General features: G+C 37.1%; 1 protein-coding gene across 6 annotated transcripts in view; it reads right to left on the bottom strand.

Annotated features, from left to right (window-relative positions):
- Nucleotides 1–20,062, bottom strand: part of UBAP1 (ubiquitin associated protein 1) — a 57,204-nt gene that overhangs the window by 20,766 nt on the left and 16,376 nt on the right. For all 6 annotated transcript variants that reach the window (XM_001499590.6, XM_070248782.1, XM_014735513.3 and 3 more), the window contains one exon: nt 3,529–3,569. In XM_001499590.6, the coding sequence (XP_001499640.1) occupies nt 3,529–3,562 (34 nt within the window). In that variant the 5' untranslated portion in view covers nt 3,563–3,569. The remainder of the gene's footprint in view (nt 1–3,528; nt 3,570–20,062) is intronic.

The following is a 20,062-nucleotide window of genomic DNA, read 5'->3' as shown; positions in this document are numbered from 1 at the left end:
ATAAACAGGATAGCTGGGCCTTTCAAAGGGGGGAGTTTAGTTTTATTAAGTCTGATTACAGAGACTTATTTTTTCCTAAATTAGAATCTCAAGGCAGGGGCTGGCCCCATGGCTGAGTGGTTAAGTTCGCGCGCTCTGCTGCAGGTGCCCAGTGTTTCGTCGGTTCAAATCCTGGGGGCAGACATGGCACTGCTCATCGAAGCATGCTGAGGCAGCGTCCCACATGCCACAACTAGAAGGACCCACAACTAAGAATATAAAACTACGTAACGGGGGGCTTTGGGGACAAAAAGGAAAAAAAAATAAAATCTTAAAAAAAAAAAAGAATCTCAAGGCATTTTTCCAGATATTAAAAGAGTAATTTATCTGTGTGTTGAAACATTTTTAAAAATCCTTTAAAAGTCACTTCTGGAAAATAACTTTTTTCTTAGATGACACAAGTGGAAAATGAGTTAAAGAGGAATGACATTTTAAAAAACCAAGCTCCAAGAAAGGCCTGATTTAAACTGAGCCAAGGGTTTGCAATTCACTTAATATAAGGACAATATTTTTTGAAGTGTTTGAGAAATAACTGTTTATATCTCTTATTCTGTAATTTAGGGATATGTGATTATTCATACAGTGGAACAAGTTCAACCTCAGTTGAAAAGAATGAACTTGAAGGTAAATCAAGTACTAGTAATAAGACAGCAAAGCACAAGATCGGATTAGCCCAAATATTTAAATACAAAAAGAAGCATTTTCATATCCAGTCATGGGAGCAGTTGTTACCTCCCCGTCCACACCCCAAACGCCCTAGAAGAATTACACACACACACATCCACTAACCCCCAATGGACCAGTCAGATAATACCTAACTTAGGGGGAACCAATCCACAGGCTCATAAGCTAGGCTGTGCCAGACGGACACTCCATTGACCAAAAGATACAAAGATTCTAGCTATATGATGCTAGTCACTCAAGCTAAAAGATCAAACATCAAGCAGTACCATAACTGGGGTGGCCATTTTTGGCCCTGTGCAATCTACACAAGTAGGCCAAGAAAGCAAGTCTATAAACAGAAGAATAAAAATGGAGCACATCCATAGAGAAAAGCAGTAAGGAAAAGCTATGCAGCTTCCTGAGAGATGGAGGGAGGGGAGGCTTAGTTTCCTGGCTTGGTAAGGCCAGGCTGAACTTGATTTTCCGGCACTCACATATCTACAAAACTGTCTGTTAAATACTCTCCACCTATTCCCTTTAACTTCTATTTCTTAAACTACATGATATCTAAAAATAAGATTATTTACTCTAAAAACCCAACTAAACCACTGAAATTCAAGTAGAAGCTCAGCAAATTAAAGCAGAAGAAGCCAAAGAGAGAAAGAGAAAATCTTTTTCTCAAATTTTACTCAGGTAGAACATTTCATTTAAACAATAAACTTTTTGGGGCCAGCCCAGCGGCACAGCGGTTGGGTGCGTGGACTCCACTTGGGCGGCCCAGGGTTCACATGTTTGGATCCCGAGCACAGACCTACACACCTCTCATCAAGCCATGCTATGGTGGCATCCTGCATGCAAAATAGAGGAACGTTGCCACATAGTTTAGCTCAGGGCCAATCTTCCTCACCAAAAATAAATAAATTAATAAACAAACAAAATAAAATTTTGATTAGGAATGTAAGGAGATGGAAGAAGTTCTAAAAACTAAGTCTTTATTGATCAGATAATTTCAGAATTACAATCTTCTCTCTTGATTGTTTAGCAGGAATGCATAACCTGGGGTCCAACTTATTTTCACTCCAATCAAAAAGCAGCTCCCAAAGATTCAAGACAGAAAGCTTATCTACTGAAATAAGATTATAAGTCTAAATTTTTCATTTTTGTTATTTTCTCTCCCCAGGCCTTTCCTTTGGCCGTGGCTCCATCTTCTTTTCCCTTGAAAAAGTGATCCAGGGGGCTGGCCTGGTGGCACACCAGTTAAGTGCACACATTCCGCTTCGGCGGCCTGGGGTTCACTGGTTCGGATCCCAGGTGCAGACATGGCACCGCTTAGGACGTCATGCTGTGGCAGGTGTCCCACATATAAAGTAGAGGAAGATGGGCATGCATGTTAGCCCAGGGCCAGTCTTCCTCAGCAAAAAGAGGAGGATTGGCAGCAGTTAGCTCAGGGCTAGTCTTCCTCACAAAAAAAAAAAAGAAAGAAAAAGTGATCCAGAGGCAACTTCAGATCTGCCTCTCTACTATCATTTGGATACTCTGAAAGAGCCCTGTAATAATCCTCAAACAAGAGGAGATAACTTACTGGAAGATCTGATGCCTGACCTGTTGTACAGAATGCAAATTCCAGAGTTTGAAAGATGTAACTCCAAAAGGATTTCACAAAACATATCCAAGTGATGTATCTAAGTATATGTGCAATGCGATTCAAAATATTAAAGCTGTTGTATAAAATAAATAAGCAAGTTAAAACCATAGTGACTGCTGCACCACCCTGACTCAGCTGAGCGATCCTATCAAGCCACTATCTGTAGAGGAGAAGGAGCAGACCAACATGCTGCCATGCACTCCAGCAAAGAATTCTCACAATGACATCGCCTTTAAAACGGAAGATCAGTTTTAAAACCCATTTTCAAATGATTGTGTTGTTGGGATATTTCTGGTATTTAACTCTTATCTTCTCTACTGTAGAAAAAGTGGGTCTAGGGGCCGGCCCCATGGCCGAGTGGTTAAGTTCGGGAGCTCTGCTTCGGCGGCCCAGGGTTTCGACAGTTCGGATTCTGGGCAGAGACACGGCACCGCTCGTCAGGCCACACTGAGGCGGCATCCCACATGCCACAACTGGAAGGACCCACAACTGAAAATGCACAACTGTGTACCGGGGGGCTTTGGGGGAAAAAAGGAAAAATAAAATCTTTAAAAACATAGAAAAATAAAATAAAAAGAGGGTCTAATTTTAACTGCTTAGGCACCTCCATTCCTCCCAAATGGAGATAATAAAGTTTATATATGCATTCCATTTTGAAAGGTCATGTCTTAGAAAATGATGATAAACTATTATTTTCAAATGCAAAATTGTAATTACTACTACTGATACTTCTGTAACATGTTGATCTGCTGATCATGGCTTATTTTTATGGAAGGGGGGAACTAAACCAAAACATTATAAAGTGTTAACTAAACGTTCATAATTTTTCACACCTGAGATGGAGAAGAGCTATGCCCAGGGAATATGAGAAGGAATGGTAACTATTTCAAAATACTGCTGAAAAGCAACAAAAATAAGCAGACTCCCTATCCATCTCTGGTAGTTTCAAGTTCAATAACCACAGAGAGACTCTGAAGTCTGACTATCCATTTAAAGAAATTCTTCAATATTAAAGTTATGTGAAGTCCTATGGAGTGTATATGCTACATTGTACAACTTTATTTTCTCTCTAGCTGCTCATTTAAATAAAGAGAAAGGGGCACTTAAACAATGCTAAGTGATTTCAAATTCTCTGATCAAATCATATATATATCATATATGATATGTAACAGTCCACTTACCATGAAAATCTGCACCCAACTTCTTAGAAGCCATTTAGAACCTGAAAAACAAAAAAATATTTCTTAGGCACATGATGCCTTGAGAGGATATAAACAAATCATCATAAGAAAACTGAGACTAAAAATAAGAAACCAGAGACTATAAGGTTCCAGGACTGACATACTCCTCAAACTTCTCAGTCCCAAAGTCTCAAGAAAGAAGCAGAAATGGGAAGAATTTAGTCTTCCAGAGAAAAATTAAACATTTCTGAAATCTGCACATTCTGAAAAGAAAATATTAGAAAAATAGCATACTAGCCATTGACCAATTTACATGCAAACTATCAAGAGGAAAAAATTACTAAGCACATATCAACCTGATATAAACTACAAATATGTCAATAATAGACTAAGAAAAATATTCCATTTTATTCATTAAGCAAATATAGACCTTTTATTGACAATTAACTATAACTGTTAACCAGAATATTTCCTCCTCACATCATGCTGTAACTCTTAAGACTGAAATTTCTGAAGTAGGGAATGAACGACATACAACCTTTTGTATTATTTTATCTTTTTTATTTTTATTTATTTATTTTTTTTTGCTGAGGAAGATTAGCCCTGAGCTAACATCCATTGCCAATCCCCCTGTTTTTTGCTTGAGGAAGATTAGCCCCAAGCTAACATCTGTGCCAGTCTTCCTCCAATCTAGATGTGAGTTGCCACCACAGCATGGCTGACAAGTGGTATAGGCCCACACCTGGAATCTGAACCAACAAACCTGGGCTACCAAAGCAGAGCATGTCGAAATTAACCACTCTGCCACAGGGCTAGCCCTTGCACTGTTTCAACTTCGTATAGAATTCCAAACAATGAAGGGGGGAAAATCCCATAAAACCGCACATCTAGCTTAATATTATCTTTGCACTTTCAGCCCCTATAAAAGTAGGTACAAAGTCCTTTCTTGCACAAATAATCTTGAGCTCTTCAATCTAAAAATTTATCTCCTTTGATATGGTGTTTATACTTTTAACTTATCTAAGACATAAACAGGAAAAAAATTAAGGTTAACTATATGAATTTATGGTATGGTGTCTATTAGCCTGCATTACAATACAATGCAAGGCATCATACTGAAAATGATCTATTTTCCAGTGAAAGTTAGAAGTAAAAGGTGAGTGTACTGCACCTTCCTGTGAAGATTACTCAAAACAATTTAAATCTGCACACAATTTTTCTAAAGAAACTGACAAGCTTATTTTAAAATTTACACGGAGGGGCCAGCCCTGTGGCCAAGTGGTTAAGTTCGCACTCTGCTTCGGCAGCCCATGGTTTTGCAGGTTCGGATCCTGGGCACAGACATTGCACTGCTCATCAAGCCATGCTGAGGTGGCGTCCCACATGCCACAACTAGAAGGATCCACAACTAAAAATATATACAACTATGAACCAGGGGGCTTTAGGGAGAAGAAGAAAAAATAAAATCTTTAAAAAAAAATTTACATGGAAAGGCAAAGGTAACATTCTAGTTAGTGGGGAGTTAAAATTATAAAGTATATGGATTATCAATTTTCAAAGAACCAACAAACCATACTGAAAATTATTTAACCTTTTTATATGTGCAGAAGACACTCCACAGGCTCTTACAGGCTTCAGGCTCATCATAATGTACATAAACCACAACAAACAGTGAGATTTTCAAAGCCAGAAGCAAGATTCTTGGCAGCCTCAACCTTCCTACATAGGCACATACCAGAAATGTGTTTTTCTAAATCTCTGTTGGGAAAGAAGCATATCTAGGCATCCAGCAATGAGAGCGGTGAATATGCTCACAGACAAGTACAGGAAATGAGTATTGTCATCTCCATGTCCCTAATATTTAGTGATATTGTGGGGTATCACCTATTTGAAGAAGCAGCTGTTTTTGAGAGGTAAATGGCTTGGGAGAGGCCGCTTGAGCCTCTGATTTAATAAATAATTTTGCAAACAATCCCCAGAACAAGCTAACATCAGGAATGTTTTAAAGAAGTTCCACCAAATTTAAATGGATTCTTAATGGCTTTTTTAAAAAGGCTCAACCAAAAGACAACCCACAGAAGGGGAGAAAATATTTGCAAATCATATGTCTGATAAGGGACTTGTATCTAGAACACATAAATAACTCTACAACTCAATAATAAAAGGACAAATAACCCGATTAGAAAAAGGGCAAAAGGACGTGAATAATCAATTCTCCAAAGAAGATATACAAATAACCAAGAAGCACAAAAGATGTTCAACACCATTACAAAATCATTAGTCAGAGAAATGCAAATCAGAAAGTCCCCTCCCTACCCATGTGAAAGTACGCATATTATCTGCAACAAAGCAAAATTTCTATTAAACAAAGAATAGTAAGGGAAAATTAAAATACAGTAATACAGTACCCCTTATTACTAAATAAAAGGATGTAGATTCTTTAAAATTATGCCTCAATAAAGCTGATAAAATGTAGATTATCTAAGGCTTTTCTTTAAATATTAAAATGGTTCACTGAATGCAACTCCTACTATATTTTCCACAAACCTTAAGAATATAAGAAATCCATATTTGGTCACTTACAGGAAAGATTTTTCAAATGTCTGCTATGCAGTAAAACTTCACTGTCCCTCAAGGATCAAAGGCATTTTAACACCTACCTAGGGTCAACTTTTCTTCCTGGAACATCTGCGCAAAAGCAAGCGATATATATAAGCTTCCTCATAAACTTCCTATATTTTATTTAATTATAACCATTTATTTTATAATACCTTCCTATAATCTAAATGTTCAATTGTGGAAAAATGATTAAATAAATTATGAAAAATTCAAAAGATAAGTTGTGATGGCAAAAGAGCATATAATTAATGGGAAACAAGTACAAGTATTAAAATGTCTTCACGAGGGGCTGGCCCAGTGGCACAGTGGTTAAGCACGCACGTTCCGCTTCAACGGCCCAGGGTTCGCCGGTTCGGATCCCGGATGAGGACATGGCACTGCTTGGCAAGCCATGCTGTGGTAGGCATCCCACGTATAAAGTAGAGGAAGATGGGCATGGATGTGAGCTCAGGGCCAGTCTTCCTCAGCAAAAAGAGGGTTGGCAGATGTTAGCTCAGTGCTAATCTTCCTCCAAAAAAAATAAAATAAATAAAATGTCTTCACAAGTTGGACTGAATTATTCTATGTAAAAAAAAAGTGCACAAAAAAATACATTTGCCCCAATGTAAAACTATAAATGCTCACAGGGGGGAAAAAAACTTAATAAGCAATCATAAATTTCCACTAAAATAAATATAAATGCTTCTATTAAAGTAAAAGTATCAAGCAGAAATAACAACACACATTCTTAATTCATAAACTTTTACACTAATAAAATGTTGAACTCCCCAAAGCAACTATGAATTTAACAGCAATGTTCTGTTTTGCCAGTTCAGTGCCACTTCAGTTCAAATGCTACAGGAAGAAAACCTGATAACTTAAAACTTGAACCAATGATCAAAAACATCTAAGAACTACAAGAGATGGGGAAATAGGTAACAAGAAGAGAAGTGCAGGGAGGGGAGGAGGAGCTAGAGTGCAGGCGATAGAAGAGATGGGGTAAGGAATGGAAAAAGGGAAAGGTGAGGAGGGTAGGAGGGAGGAGGGGCAGCTGACCAGAAGGCAAACAAACATCCTGGCAAGGCCCAGGCCCTTTCCCAGGGGAAGAGAAAGCCCGAGGGCAATTATATTAATGTTCTCGTTTTCTTTCTTCCTTTTCTCATATCATTAAATTACTATTACATGAAATTACACTCTGCAAACAACTTCCCAAAACACAACAGCAATTTCATATCTCAGTAAGCTCTCAAAGTCACACACAAACTACAACAAGAACTGCAATCAGGAATTTCCCAAGATACAAATTAATCCAGGAAACTCTCCAACTTAGAGAAAAATATGACTTTGGGAATCATCAAATTTCAAGTCTGAAAACAAAGTTAACACCCATAAAACTAGCACTCATACCGACATACATATCACAAAAATCACACATTTAACTGCTATTAATATGTCAATACGAGGATGTACTACATTCATGAGAAAAAGCTTTCTTCTCTCTCAGGTCTCAGAAACATTCTGGAGCCCCAGTGCCTTCATCAGTAAAATAAGAGTGGTAGACTGAATAATCAGCCAACACTCAACATACCATAAATCTAGAATGGTAGAATAAAATGAAGGAAAAATATTCAAGTTTCCAAATTAAATATTCAGTATTCAGGATAAGTGATATCATCATTTACTATACTCAGTAACTTTTTAAAGATGTCTTTACTGGCAAAATAAAAAGCTAGCAACCATACGTTAATACTCTCTGCTTTTTAAAATTTTAGTGATCCATGAAACCCAGAAGTCTGGAAACCATTTTCCTTTACATAGATCATTTATTTACATACACACATACATACATTATTTACATATAAAATAATAACCTCAAATGGGTGTGATCATGAAAAAACATACTTTTGCATATTGCCTGAGATGCAGCGAGAGCTCAAGCAAGGTTGGTGAAACGAATATAACCTGCAAGAGTAAACCATTGTCTAATACTCTAACTACCTATACACAATAGGATACCTATACACAACATGTAGATTTTTATTTGAACATGACAATAACGCAATCTTATTTTTTGTGAGTGAAGAACATGGCTGTGAACATTGAATTGAGCTTATGAGACCTTACTTTCAGTCTCTTCAAGTCTGAGACACAGCCAGAGACATTATTTTCAGGATCTAGCACCATCCACAAGCTCTGTATTTGCAAAACTAAGCCTCCTTATTATTGGTTCCTGCATATCAGCATATTTGAGCGAAGATGGAAGGCCAAGAACAGAGGTCAGCAGCGCGCTGATTCATACTGAAGATCATTTCAATAGCCGCAGTGAGCTTTTCTTCATCCATTAATTTCTTCTTTCAATTCTGCTGGAATACTGCTTGTTCAGTCAGATTTTTCCTGAGGACCACTGTTTCATGAGGAACTAAAAAGGAAAATCTAAATTTGAGTCACTAACCTGCAGAAACTAGATCTAACTGGCTCTGCCATTTTGGAAAACAGGGGAGTATGTCAATATGGATATGGACACAAGGGTAAGACATAGTCTTATAATAGTGGTTATATTTGGGTGACAGGTTTACAGGTAGGGCTTTTGGTTTCTTCTTTTATGCTATTTGCTTTCCAGGCTTTCTATATCGAGAACATATTTATCTATCGATAGACACACATACACATACTTTGTAACTAGGGGAAAAAAGTCCAGTGAGCAAGAGGGAAAAAAAAAACCCAGATACCTACAGCAGAACTAAAACGAACACAATATGTAACTAATGAAAGACTGCGACCTCAAAGAAAGCAAAAAGAATAAATCGGTGTTTCTAAACCACTAAGAATACCTAGAAACACACACATGGTTCTAGGTTACAGACTTCATGGAAGTGGAGTAGGTGTTTTACTTCACTGCGATAAAGAGTGCAATCCACAATGAAGAGCCCCAAATAACATAGCATCACCACTCACACAGCAAAAACTATAGGAAATAGAAGTAGGCAGACATACATAATTAGGAAGATATATCTAATTTATATTATTATGTCAAAAGCACCTTGAAAGCAGAATATACCTTTTAAAAGACCCACAGCAAAAATTTAAGTGAGTATTAGGCCACAAAGAAAATCCCAATAAATTTCCAAAATCAGAAGTAGCACAGTCAATGGTCAAAAGGCAAAAAAAAATTAGAAATTAATTACATCAGAAAATGAAGAATTACTACCTGAATTTCTAAATGGTCTCTTACAGAACTCATGGATCAAAGAGGAAACCAAAAATAAAACTGCAGAAGATAATGAAAATGAAAATACTGTATTTGAGAATCTATAATATACTACTAAAGCAGTACTCAGGAAAATTCACAGCACATAGTACTCAGAGGAAAATTCAAGCACAAGGACTTAGAATAAGAATAACCACCTTCAAAACACAAGAATGGAAACAATAAAGATATAAACGGGGCCAGCCACGGGGCCAAGTGGTTAAGTTCACGCACTCTGCTGCAGCAACCCAGGGTTTTGCCGGTTCGGATCCTGGGCGCGGACATGGCACCACTCGTCAGACCACACTGATGTGGTGCCCCACATGCCACAGCTAGAAGGACCTGCAACTAAGATATACAACTGTGTACCGGGGGGATTTGGGGAGATAAGTGCAGGAAAAAAAAAAAAAGATTGGCAACAGTTGTTAGCTCAGGTGCCAATCTTTAAAAAAAAAAAAAGATATAAACAGAAAATAATAAATTGAAAATTAGAAAAATATAAAAAAAGACAAAATCGTTCCATTCACAACAACATGGATGGCCCTTGAGGGTATTATGTTAAGCAAAACAAGTCAGAGAAAGACAAACACTGTATGATTTCACTCACATGTGGAAGATAAACTAACACATGGACAAAGAGAACAGATTAGTGGTTACCAGAGGGGAAGTGGGTTGGGGGGTGGACATAAGGGGTAAAGGGGCACATTTATATGATGACTGACAATAATGTACAACTGAAACTTCACAATGTTACAAACTATTATGACCTCAATAAAATGAAATAAAAATAAATCAGAAAAATAGATCAACTAATAAATAAATCCAAGAGCAGATAAACCATCCAGCTAACTTAAAAAAAAGAGGGGGAAAATAATATTGTTATATAACATTAGATGAAACAAGTAAAAGGTATAAAAAGTCAAAAAAGAGACTGTTTCTCCCAGGGAAGCCCCAAAACTGAAAATCTGTTACAAATATAAGATAATACAATAAAGTGTTTCTGGGTACAAAACTAATATTCTGAAACAGCCTTCATATATACAATGACCAAATAAGAAATATAATGGAAGCATACAATGTACCACAGAAGGTAAGAAATAGGAATAAACTTAATATGTAAAGGAAGAAAACTAAAGCTCTATGCAAAGACACAAAAGAAGACACCCAACTGGAAAAACATATGAGAATCTTGGATGGGACACACAGCATCCTTAAGATCAATTCTCCCTAAGTTGTTATATAAATTTGGCATGATTCAAATGAAAACTGGAGTCTTCTGTTTTTGTTTCTTTAACTAGACAAGTTGATTCTAAAAGTTCATGTGGAAATAACAATTAAGCAACAACCAAGAAAATTCCAAAGAAAATAATGAAGGGAGACTAGCCTCTCAAACAGTAAAATATTTATTATAAAAGATAACTCTTAAAGCTGTGCTGTAAGGGGCCATAGACAGAGAGATCAATGGAACAGAGTAGAAATCACTAAAAATACCCAAAATATGATCATGTGGTATATAATAAAGCTGCCATTTAAAATCTGTGAAGTGATGGAAAAACTGGGTAACGACCTAGGAAAAATAAAGTTGGATGCCTGCCTCACACTCCATACCAAAATAAATTCCAGGGGACCAAAGGTATATAGCAACATTATGCAACTGTCCAAATACATAAATCCTATTTTCACTCCACATCGAAAACTAATGGGTAAAAATAACAAGTTTCTGAAACTTAAAATCCAAAAAAATGCTTGCCATATGGAAAACTTAGAAAATGAAGGTTATTTTTACAGTCAAGTTGCTGTAACGTACAAGTTTTCCCACTAATTGAATTACTCTTGCAAATGAGGTTTTACCTCATTTATATATAGCATTAAGGCTATAATTTTGAAAAGCAAGAAGTGACTCAATACAAAGCTCATTTCACATATAGTTTAATAAAAAGTGAATATACTTGAACATCAACTCCCTGAAATTTAAAAAGCAACAAGTTATACACACAAAGATAATATAGTATTGTCAAGACAAATTACTGACGCAATCTGATTTCAATCATAATTTCAAGAATTGCAGTTAAGAACTCTAGCTAATTCCAAAATGGGTCAAGAAAAATCCAGACAAGGATTTTCGTCAACTCTGGACTCCTCTTAATCCTCCAACCATCTAGCACAGTGTCTGTCTTTAACAGGGTCAGCCTTTTTATATCTTCTTGCCCTCTCTCCACAAATTTGCTGAAAATACGATGATCATAAAATGAGGAATGAAAATGAAAAAATGATGACAATGATTCTATAACACTAACACATAATGTGGAAATGAAACTAGACAAAACAATGCCCTTCAAATGCAAAAGTTAATGATTTCTTGTAGATTTTCAGACAATAAATAGTCTGAAATCATAAGGTATATAAGACTGACATAATGTAAGAACAGGAAAGTACTGACTAGTTAAAAGAACAGGGAGTCATGACGTAAGGCATTAGCCAATTAGAAACTTCAAGTTTATCTTAACCGATTCATTAAAATTTATTTAACATGCTTTCTTCAATGTGACTTACAGCTGAGTAAAAGTACAGTGTCCCAAGAGGAAATATGGCCACAAACCTATGAATTTCACTTTTTAAATTGTGAATAAACACTAAGAAAAAAATAATTTAAGGAAGTTACTCAATCAAAAATGTCAATTCATCCCCAACTCTTTCAAAAATCACATCGCAACTCATGCCAGAAAACGAGAGAGAAAAGAGCACTATGGACAGTTAAAAACTTGGGTTCTAGTTTCACTTCTTCCATCAATTTGGGATGGTTCAGAGCTAGTCAAAACCTTCAAAAGAAAGAAGAAAAATATTTTTCAGGGCTTCTTCTATAAAACAAGAGGCCTGGAGCAAATGATCTTAGACAATTTTTTCAGAATTAAGGCTCTAGATAAATTCTTTTATGAACTCCAATGGTCTTATACATATAAGATGGACTTCATATTCCTAGTTATGAGGGCACATAAACACATGTAATCACTTCCTGAGTCTATGACTCAGTAAGTATACACAGTCCACACCCAAATTTTTTCTCAGGAGAAGAAAATGCTTACTATTTGACACTAATAACACTATTTCACTCTATATGTAGCGAACACAATATAATTGGTTAATTTAAAATACAAAGAAGCTAAGTATTGTATCAAAGGCTATTAATCTGACCGGAGAGAAGTAATCAGAAACATAATTTTTCTGTTCTTCCGGAAGTCTTCATACTTAGTCAATTACATCATTCTGACTGTCCAGTCATGTGAAATCCAAATGATTTTTCCCAAAGAAACAAAGAAGTAACAGAGCCTTGCTCACCAATCTTGAAAACTCTTATCCCCAGAGGAATACTGTGCAGAGGAAGCAACATAAAGATGGCACAACTTCATAGAATGTCAAGGATACGAGGGGAGAAAGTTAAGGCTTGTTAAGTAATTTCACAAGCAAATAAAATACTTTCAGTTAAACTAAACACCAGAATAGACGCTTTTATTTAAAGTTCTATCGAATCTTTAAGAAACAGATTATTTCTATTTTATTTAAATCGTCCCAACACATAAAATGAAAACAAACGCAGCTTTGCAGTTTGTAGTTTTATACAGGATTTGTTTATTGTCTATCTTCTCCAGTAGGCTTTCAGCACTATGAGGACAAGAACCACTTCTGTTTTGTTTACCATTGCACCAAGCATAGTGCCTGTTAGTTCTCAGTAAGTACCTGCTGAAAAGACATTGCCAACTTTCTAAATTATTGTATAAGATCAGCATAATACTGATAGCAAAACTTGGCAAGGATAGGAGAAAAAAACAAAATAAGAAACAAAATCATATATATTTAATTCTAATTAAAATAGTAGATCTAATTTTTTAAAAAGAAAACAATAAACATTTAATTCTAACTAAAATAGTAGTAAATTTAATTAAACAGCAAACTCTTGGCTCTAAGAAACTTTTCAGGAAAAATGATCGTTTCCTTCAACACAAAATTTCAAAGGAAAAAAAGAAAGAAAGGAGGGAATCTATAGATTAAAAAAGAACATGAGAGATATATCTCAAGCAATCACCATATATAGATCTTATTTGGATCCCAATCCAAATAAACTGGGGAAAAAGATAAAACAATTGGGAAAAGATGAACACTAACAGGATATTTGATAGTATTAAAGAATAAGTTAATTTTTTTAGGTAGGATGATAGTATTATGCTTTTAAGTTATCTCTCAGAGGTACACAAAATTTACAGATGAAATGATATGACTAGGATTTGCTCCAAATTACTGGGAAGAGGGTATGTATATGAAGTAAAATTAATACCTGTTGGGGCTGGATCTACATTTACAAGTTTGGAACTTACAAAATAACTAAAACAAAAAGATGTTACTGCTATGGTGCAAAATGAAAGAGGCTGCACAGTTATCACATTTTAATTTTCTAAAACTGTGCATAACTCTTAATTGGCAACCACCATATTAGTAATTTGAATAATCGTTATCAGTAGATGCTAAAATGAGTGAGTCAGAGTTCCATGAGGGTATTTATCCATTTGCAGAGTATTTATCCAAATATCCATAGGAGGATACTTACACGGTCACAAAGCATCTTCCCACGTGTATCTTTAATTATAATGGAAACAATAGTAGCTTTATCCTGGCAGACACTACCTTAACTAGGTGATCAAATTACCACCACCAGTAACGGGACAAACTGACATCATGTCTCTCCACATATGATGCAGTGAGAATGCAACATCAATTCTGTGGTATTCCTGCCAAAAATACATAACCCGAATCTAATCATGAGAAAGTATCAGACCCATCTTTTTGCTTTTTTTTAAAGATTTTATTTTTCCTTTTTCTCCCAAAGCCCCCCAGTACATAGCTGTGTATTTTTAGTTGTGGGTCCTTCTAGGTGTGGCATGTGGGATGCCGCCTCAGTATGGCCTGATGAGCAGTGCCATGTCTGCGCCCAGGATTAGAACCAGCAAAACCCTGGGCCAGCAAAGCACGTGAACCTAACCACTCGGCCATGGGGCCGGCCCCTCAGACCCATCCTGAGGGACATCTGATAAAATAAATGGCCTATACACTACAAATATGTCAAAGTCATTAGACGAAGAAAGACTAAGAAATCGTTTCAAGTCAGAGGAGATTAAAGAGACAAAACAACTGAGTGTAATGCATGATCCAGGATGTTCTTTTACTAAAAAGGATCTTATTGGACAAATGGTGATTCAGTAACAGTGAATTTCCTGATTTTGATCACTTGTATTGTGGTTATGTAAGATAATGTCATTGTTTTTACAAAGTACACACTGAAAAGGGGCAACAGGGCATCATGTCTGCAACTTACTTTCAAGACAACTAGAAAAAAACAGTATGTATACGTAAATATAGACAGATGATAGACTGAAAGATGACAAAAAAGGGGGGTGAGAAACGAAGATAAAAATATGAAACATTTAGGGAATCTGGGTATAGGATATACAGGAATTCTTTTTACTACTACTGCAATTTTTCTAATACCTCTGAAATTATATCAAAATAAAAAACCAGGGGCCAGGCCCGTGGCCTAGTAGTTAAGCTTGGCACACTCTGCTTTGGCTGCCAGGGTTTGGTTCCTGGGTGCAGACCTACACCATCATCAATGGCCATGCTGTGGCAGCAACCCAAACACAAAACAGAGAAAGACTGGCACAGATGTTAGCTCAGGGTGAATCTTCCTCATGGAAAATGAAGAAGATTGACAAAAGTTGTTAGCTCAGGGTAAATCTTGCTCAGCAAAAAAAATAAAATTGAAAAAAAACTTTTAAAAAAGCCTAAAAATGGGGGCCAGCCCGGTGGTGCAGTGGTTAAGTTTGCACGTTCTGTTTCCTGGTGGCCTGCGGTTCGCTGGTTCAGATCTCGGGTGTGGACATGGCACTGCTTGGTAAAAGCCATGCTGTGGTAGGCATCCTATGTATAAAGTAGAGAAAGACAGGCATGGATGTTAGCTCAGGGCCAGTCTTTCCCAGCAAAAAATGGAGGATTTGCAGTAGTTAGCTCAGGGCTAATCTTCCTCAAAAAATATATATAAAAAAATTAAAATAAATCAAAAGCCTAAAAATGCACATACATTTGTACAGTTGTTTGTATGTACACAGAAAAATCAGGAAAAAATCATACCAAGTCATTAACAGTGGTTAGTTCGGGCAGAGAGTAAAAAAAGAAGGCTTTGACATTCTACTGTCTATAATTCTGTAGTTTTAATTTTGGAGCTGAAAAGCACAATAACTGAAACAAAAAATTCACTAGAGGGGTACAACACATTTGAGCATGCAAAAGGATGAATCAGTGAACTTGAAGACAGAATAATTAAAATTGAGTTTGAGATTCAGGATAATGGCAGAGTGGCTGTTCCCTTAGTATTTTCCCCCTAAGACAGAACCAAAAGGACATTTATTAACCAACAGAGGACACCCATACAGCACAACAGGATGTCTGAGAGATCCACACAGCCATATGTCTGAAGGTAAGGGTACTAGACCCCAGGGAATCAGTGGAAAGAGAGGAACAGATTTCTTCCTCCCCAGTGGCAGTGATCTAGGGCGCAGAACCTCGTGCAGCAGTCAGCATGTGACTCTAAGAGGAGACAAAGGTACAGGCAGGCATCTGAAGGAATGCTTTTGCTTTCGGAGTTGCATCCTAGCCTGCAGGAACACTTCACACCAAGGCAGCTCAGCCACCATGTGAGCGCCCCCAACAAAGCCCAGTAACCCAGGCGGGCCACCAGTGAATGCAAAGAGGGCACGCATGAACAAAAGAAAGTGCTCCTCCCCTCTTTTCCTGCATGGTGCACTAGCCTGGCCAGTCGGCCAGGGCAGCAGATCCACACCAGAGTGCCTGAGCCTGCATACGGGACCCACCAAGCAGCAGCAGACAGCAGGCAAACGCAGATGAGCCCTATGGGCACAACTTCCAGCAGAGGCAGAGTGTTCAGAAAACACAGCTCCTGCACGCCCCCGAGTGGTAGCAGGTGGAATCTGCAGCCAGATACTACCACTATGTGCCGACAAAGATCCACTTCACGAAACACCATGAAGAAATACTCTAACACTCCACATAAGAAGGAAAACGACAAGACAGAAACCAATCCTAAAGTCACAGGAATTCAGTGTCTAAACGACAGAGAATTCAAAATAGTTACCATAAAGAAACTCCACGAATTACAAGAAAACTCAGAAACACAGTTCAATGAACTCAGGAATAAAATTAACAAGAATGAATTCTTCACAAAAGAGACTGAAACTCTAAAGAAAAAAACAAATAGAAATGCTGGAGGTGAAGAACCCAATGAAAGAGATAAAAAGCCATGTAGAAACCTTTAGAAACAGAGCTGATATTATAGAGGGCCAAATTAGTAATTTAGAGGACAGAAATATAGAAATACTTCAGGTGGAGAAGAGAGACCTAAGACTTTAAAAAACCAAAGAAATTCTCTGAGAAATATCCAACTCAATTAAGAAATGCAACATAAAGATTATAGGTATCCAGAAGGAGAAGGGAGGGAGACAGGAGCAGAGAGCTAATTCAAAGAAATAATAGCTGAGAACTTCCGAAACCTGAGGCAGGAACTGGAATTACAAATAAACGAAGCTAATACAACTCTTAATTACATCAATGCAAGAAGACCTTATCTGAGGCATACGTTAATATAATTGGCAAAAGTCAATGACAAAGAAAAACTATTAAGGGCAGCAAGGCAGAAGAGAAAAATCTACAAAGGAATTCTTTTCAGGCTTTCAGCAGACTTCTTAGCAGAAACCTTACAGGCCAGGAGAGAGTGGAACATACATAGTCGAAATACTGAAAGACAAAAACATTCAGGCAAGAATACTCTATCCAATGAAACTATCCTTCAGATACAATGGAGAAATAAAAACCTTACCAGATAAAGAAAAGCTGAGGGAGTTCATCACAAGACGACCCCTACAAGAAATGACCAAGAATGCCCTCATACATGAAACAAAAAGGCAAAGGTTTACAAAGCCTTGGGCAAAGAGACAAATAGACAGACAAAATCAGAACATGGCAGCTCTCTATCAGAACAGGTTAGCAAACAATTATAACATTAAAGATTAAGGGAAGGGAAGCATCAAAAGTAACTATAAACACTTCCATTTAGACACAAACTCACAAGACAAAATACAATTTGTGACACAATAACTTAGACAGGAAAGAGGAAAGAGATGGAACCTGCTGAGGCTAATGGAGATAAGAGGCTATCAGAAAACGGACTATCTCATCTCTGAGATCTTTTATACAAACCTCATGGTAACCAATAAACAAAAAAATCAGAACAGAGACACAAATAATAAAGAGAAAACTGAGAAAATCATCAGAGGACATCACCAAACTGAAATGGCAGTCAGAAACATACAGGAAGAGAAACAATGGAAATACAGAACAACTGGAAAACAGGAGATAAAATAGCAGAACTAAGCCCTCATTTATCAATAGTCACTCTAAATGTAAATGGATTGAATTCTCCAATCAAAAGAAATAGCATAGCTGGGCAAAGTTAAAAACAAGGCCCAGCAATATGCTGCCTCCAGGAAACACATCTCAACTCTAAAGACAAACACAGGCTCAGAGTAAAGGGATGGAAGACGATACTCCAAGCAAATGGCAAGCAAAAGAAAGCAGGTGTTGCCATACTTGTAGCAGACTTCAAGATAAAAAAGGCAATGAGAGACAAAGAGGGAAAGTATAACGATAAAAGAGGCACTCCACCAAGAGTACATAACACTAATGCACAAAATACAGGAGCACCAAAGTACATAAAGCAACTATTAAGAGACCTAAGGGGAGAAATTACAGCAATAATAGTAGGGGATGTCAACGCCCCACTTACATCAATGAAAAGATCATCCAGATAGAAAGTCAACAAGGAAATAGCAGAATTTAATGAAAAACTAGGCCAGATGGACTTAATAAACATATACAGAGTACTCCATCAAAAAACAGCAGAATACACATTCATCTCAAGTGCACATGGAACATTCTCAAAGACAGACCATATACTGGGAAACAAGGCAAGCCTCAATAAATTTAAGACTGAACTCACATGAAGCATCCTTTCCAACCATAATGCTATGAAAAAGAAATCAACTGCAAGCAAAAAGGTGGGAAAGTCACAAATATGTGGAAACTAAACAACACGCCCCTGAACCACCAGTGGATCAACAAAGAAATCAAAGGAGAAATTAAAAAAACCTGGAGACAAATAAAATGAAAATAAATCATACTAACTCATATGTAATGCAATAAAAGTGGTTCTAAGAGGGAAATTCATTGCAACATAGGCCCACCTCAACAAACAAGAAAAATGCCAAATAAGTAATCTTAAACTACACCTAACAGAACTAGAAAAAGAAGAAAAAACAAAGCCATAAGTCAGCAGAAGGAGGGAAAGAGTAAAAATTAGAGCAGAAATAAATGAAATAGAAACCCAAGAAACAGTAGAAAGAATCAATTAAACTAAGAGCTGGTTCTTTAAGAAGATACACAAAACTTACAAACCCTCAGCCAGACTCACTGAGAAAAAAAGAGAGAAAGCTCAAATAAATAAAATTAAGAATGAAAGAGGAAAAATTATAACAGAAACCACAGAAATACAAAGGATTATAAGAGAATACTATGAAAAACTATATGCCAACAAACTGGACAACCTAGAAGAAATGGATAAATTCTTTAACACATACAACCTCCCAAAACTGAACCAATAGAGAATTGCACAGTCCAATCACAAGTAAAGAGACTGAAACAGTAATCAAAAACCTCCCCAGGGGCTGGCCCCGTGGCCGAGTGGTTAAGTTCGTGCGCTCCGTTGCAGGAGGCCCAGTGTTTCATTGGTTTGAATCCTGGGCGCGGACATGGCACTACTCACCAAGCCACGCTGAGGCAGCGTCCCACATGCCACAACTAGAAGGACCCACAACGAAGAATATACAACTATGTACCGGGGGGCTTTGGGGAGAAAAAAGAAAAAAATAAAATCTTTAAAAAAAAAAAAAAAACCTCCCCAAAAACAAAAGTCCAGGACCAGATGGCTTCTCTAGAGAATTCTACCAAACATTCAAAGATTTAATACCTATCATTCTCAAACTATTCCAAAAAACTGAGGAAGATGCAATACTTCCTAACTCATTCTATGAGGCCAATATCACCCTGATCCCAAAACCTGACCAGGACAACACAGAGAAGTAAAACTACAGACCAATATGGCTGAGGAACATAGATGCAAAAATTCTCAACAAAATATTGGCAAACCAAATACAGCAATACATTAAAAAGATCATACACCATGATCAAGTGGGATTTATACCAGGGATGCAGGGATGGATAAACATCCACAAATCAATCAATGTGATACACCACACTAACAAAATGAGGAATAAAAACCTCATGACCATCTCAATAGATGCAAAGAAAGCATCTGACAAGATCCGACATCCATTTATGAAAAAAAAACTCAATAAAATGGGTATAGAAAGAAAGCACCTCAACACGATAAAGGTCATATATGACAAACCCACACCCAACATCACACTCAATGGAGAAAAACTGAAAGCCATCCATCTGAGAACAGGAAGAAGACAAGATGCCCACTCTTGCCAGTCCTATTCAACACAGTAC

Source organism: Equus caballus, chromosome 23 (genome assembly GCF_041296265.1).
Source record: "Equus caballus isolate H_3958 breed thoroughbred chromosome 23, TB-T2T, whole genome shotgun sequence".
NCBI lineage: Eukaryota > Metazoa > Chordata > Mammalia > Perissodactyla > Equidae > Equus > Equus caballus.
This window is presented reverse-complemented; position numbering and strand designations above follow the sequence as displayed.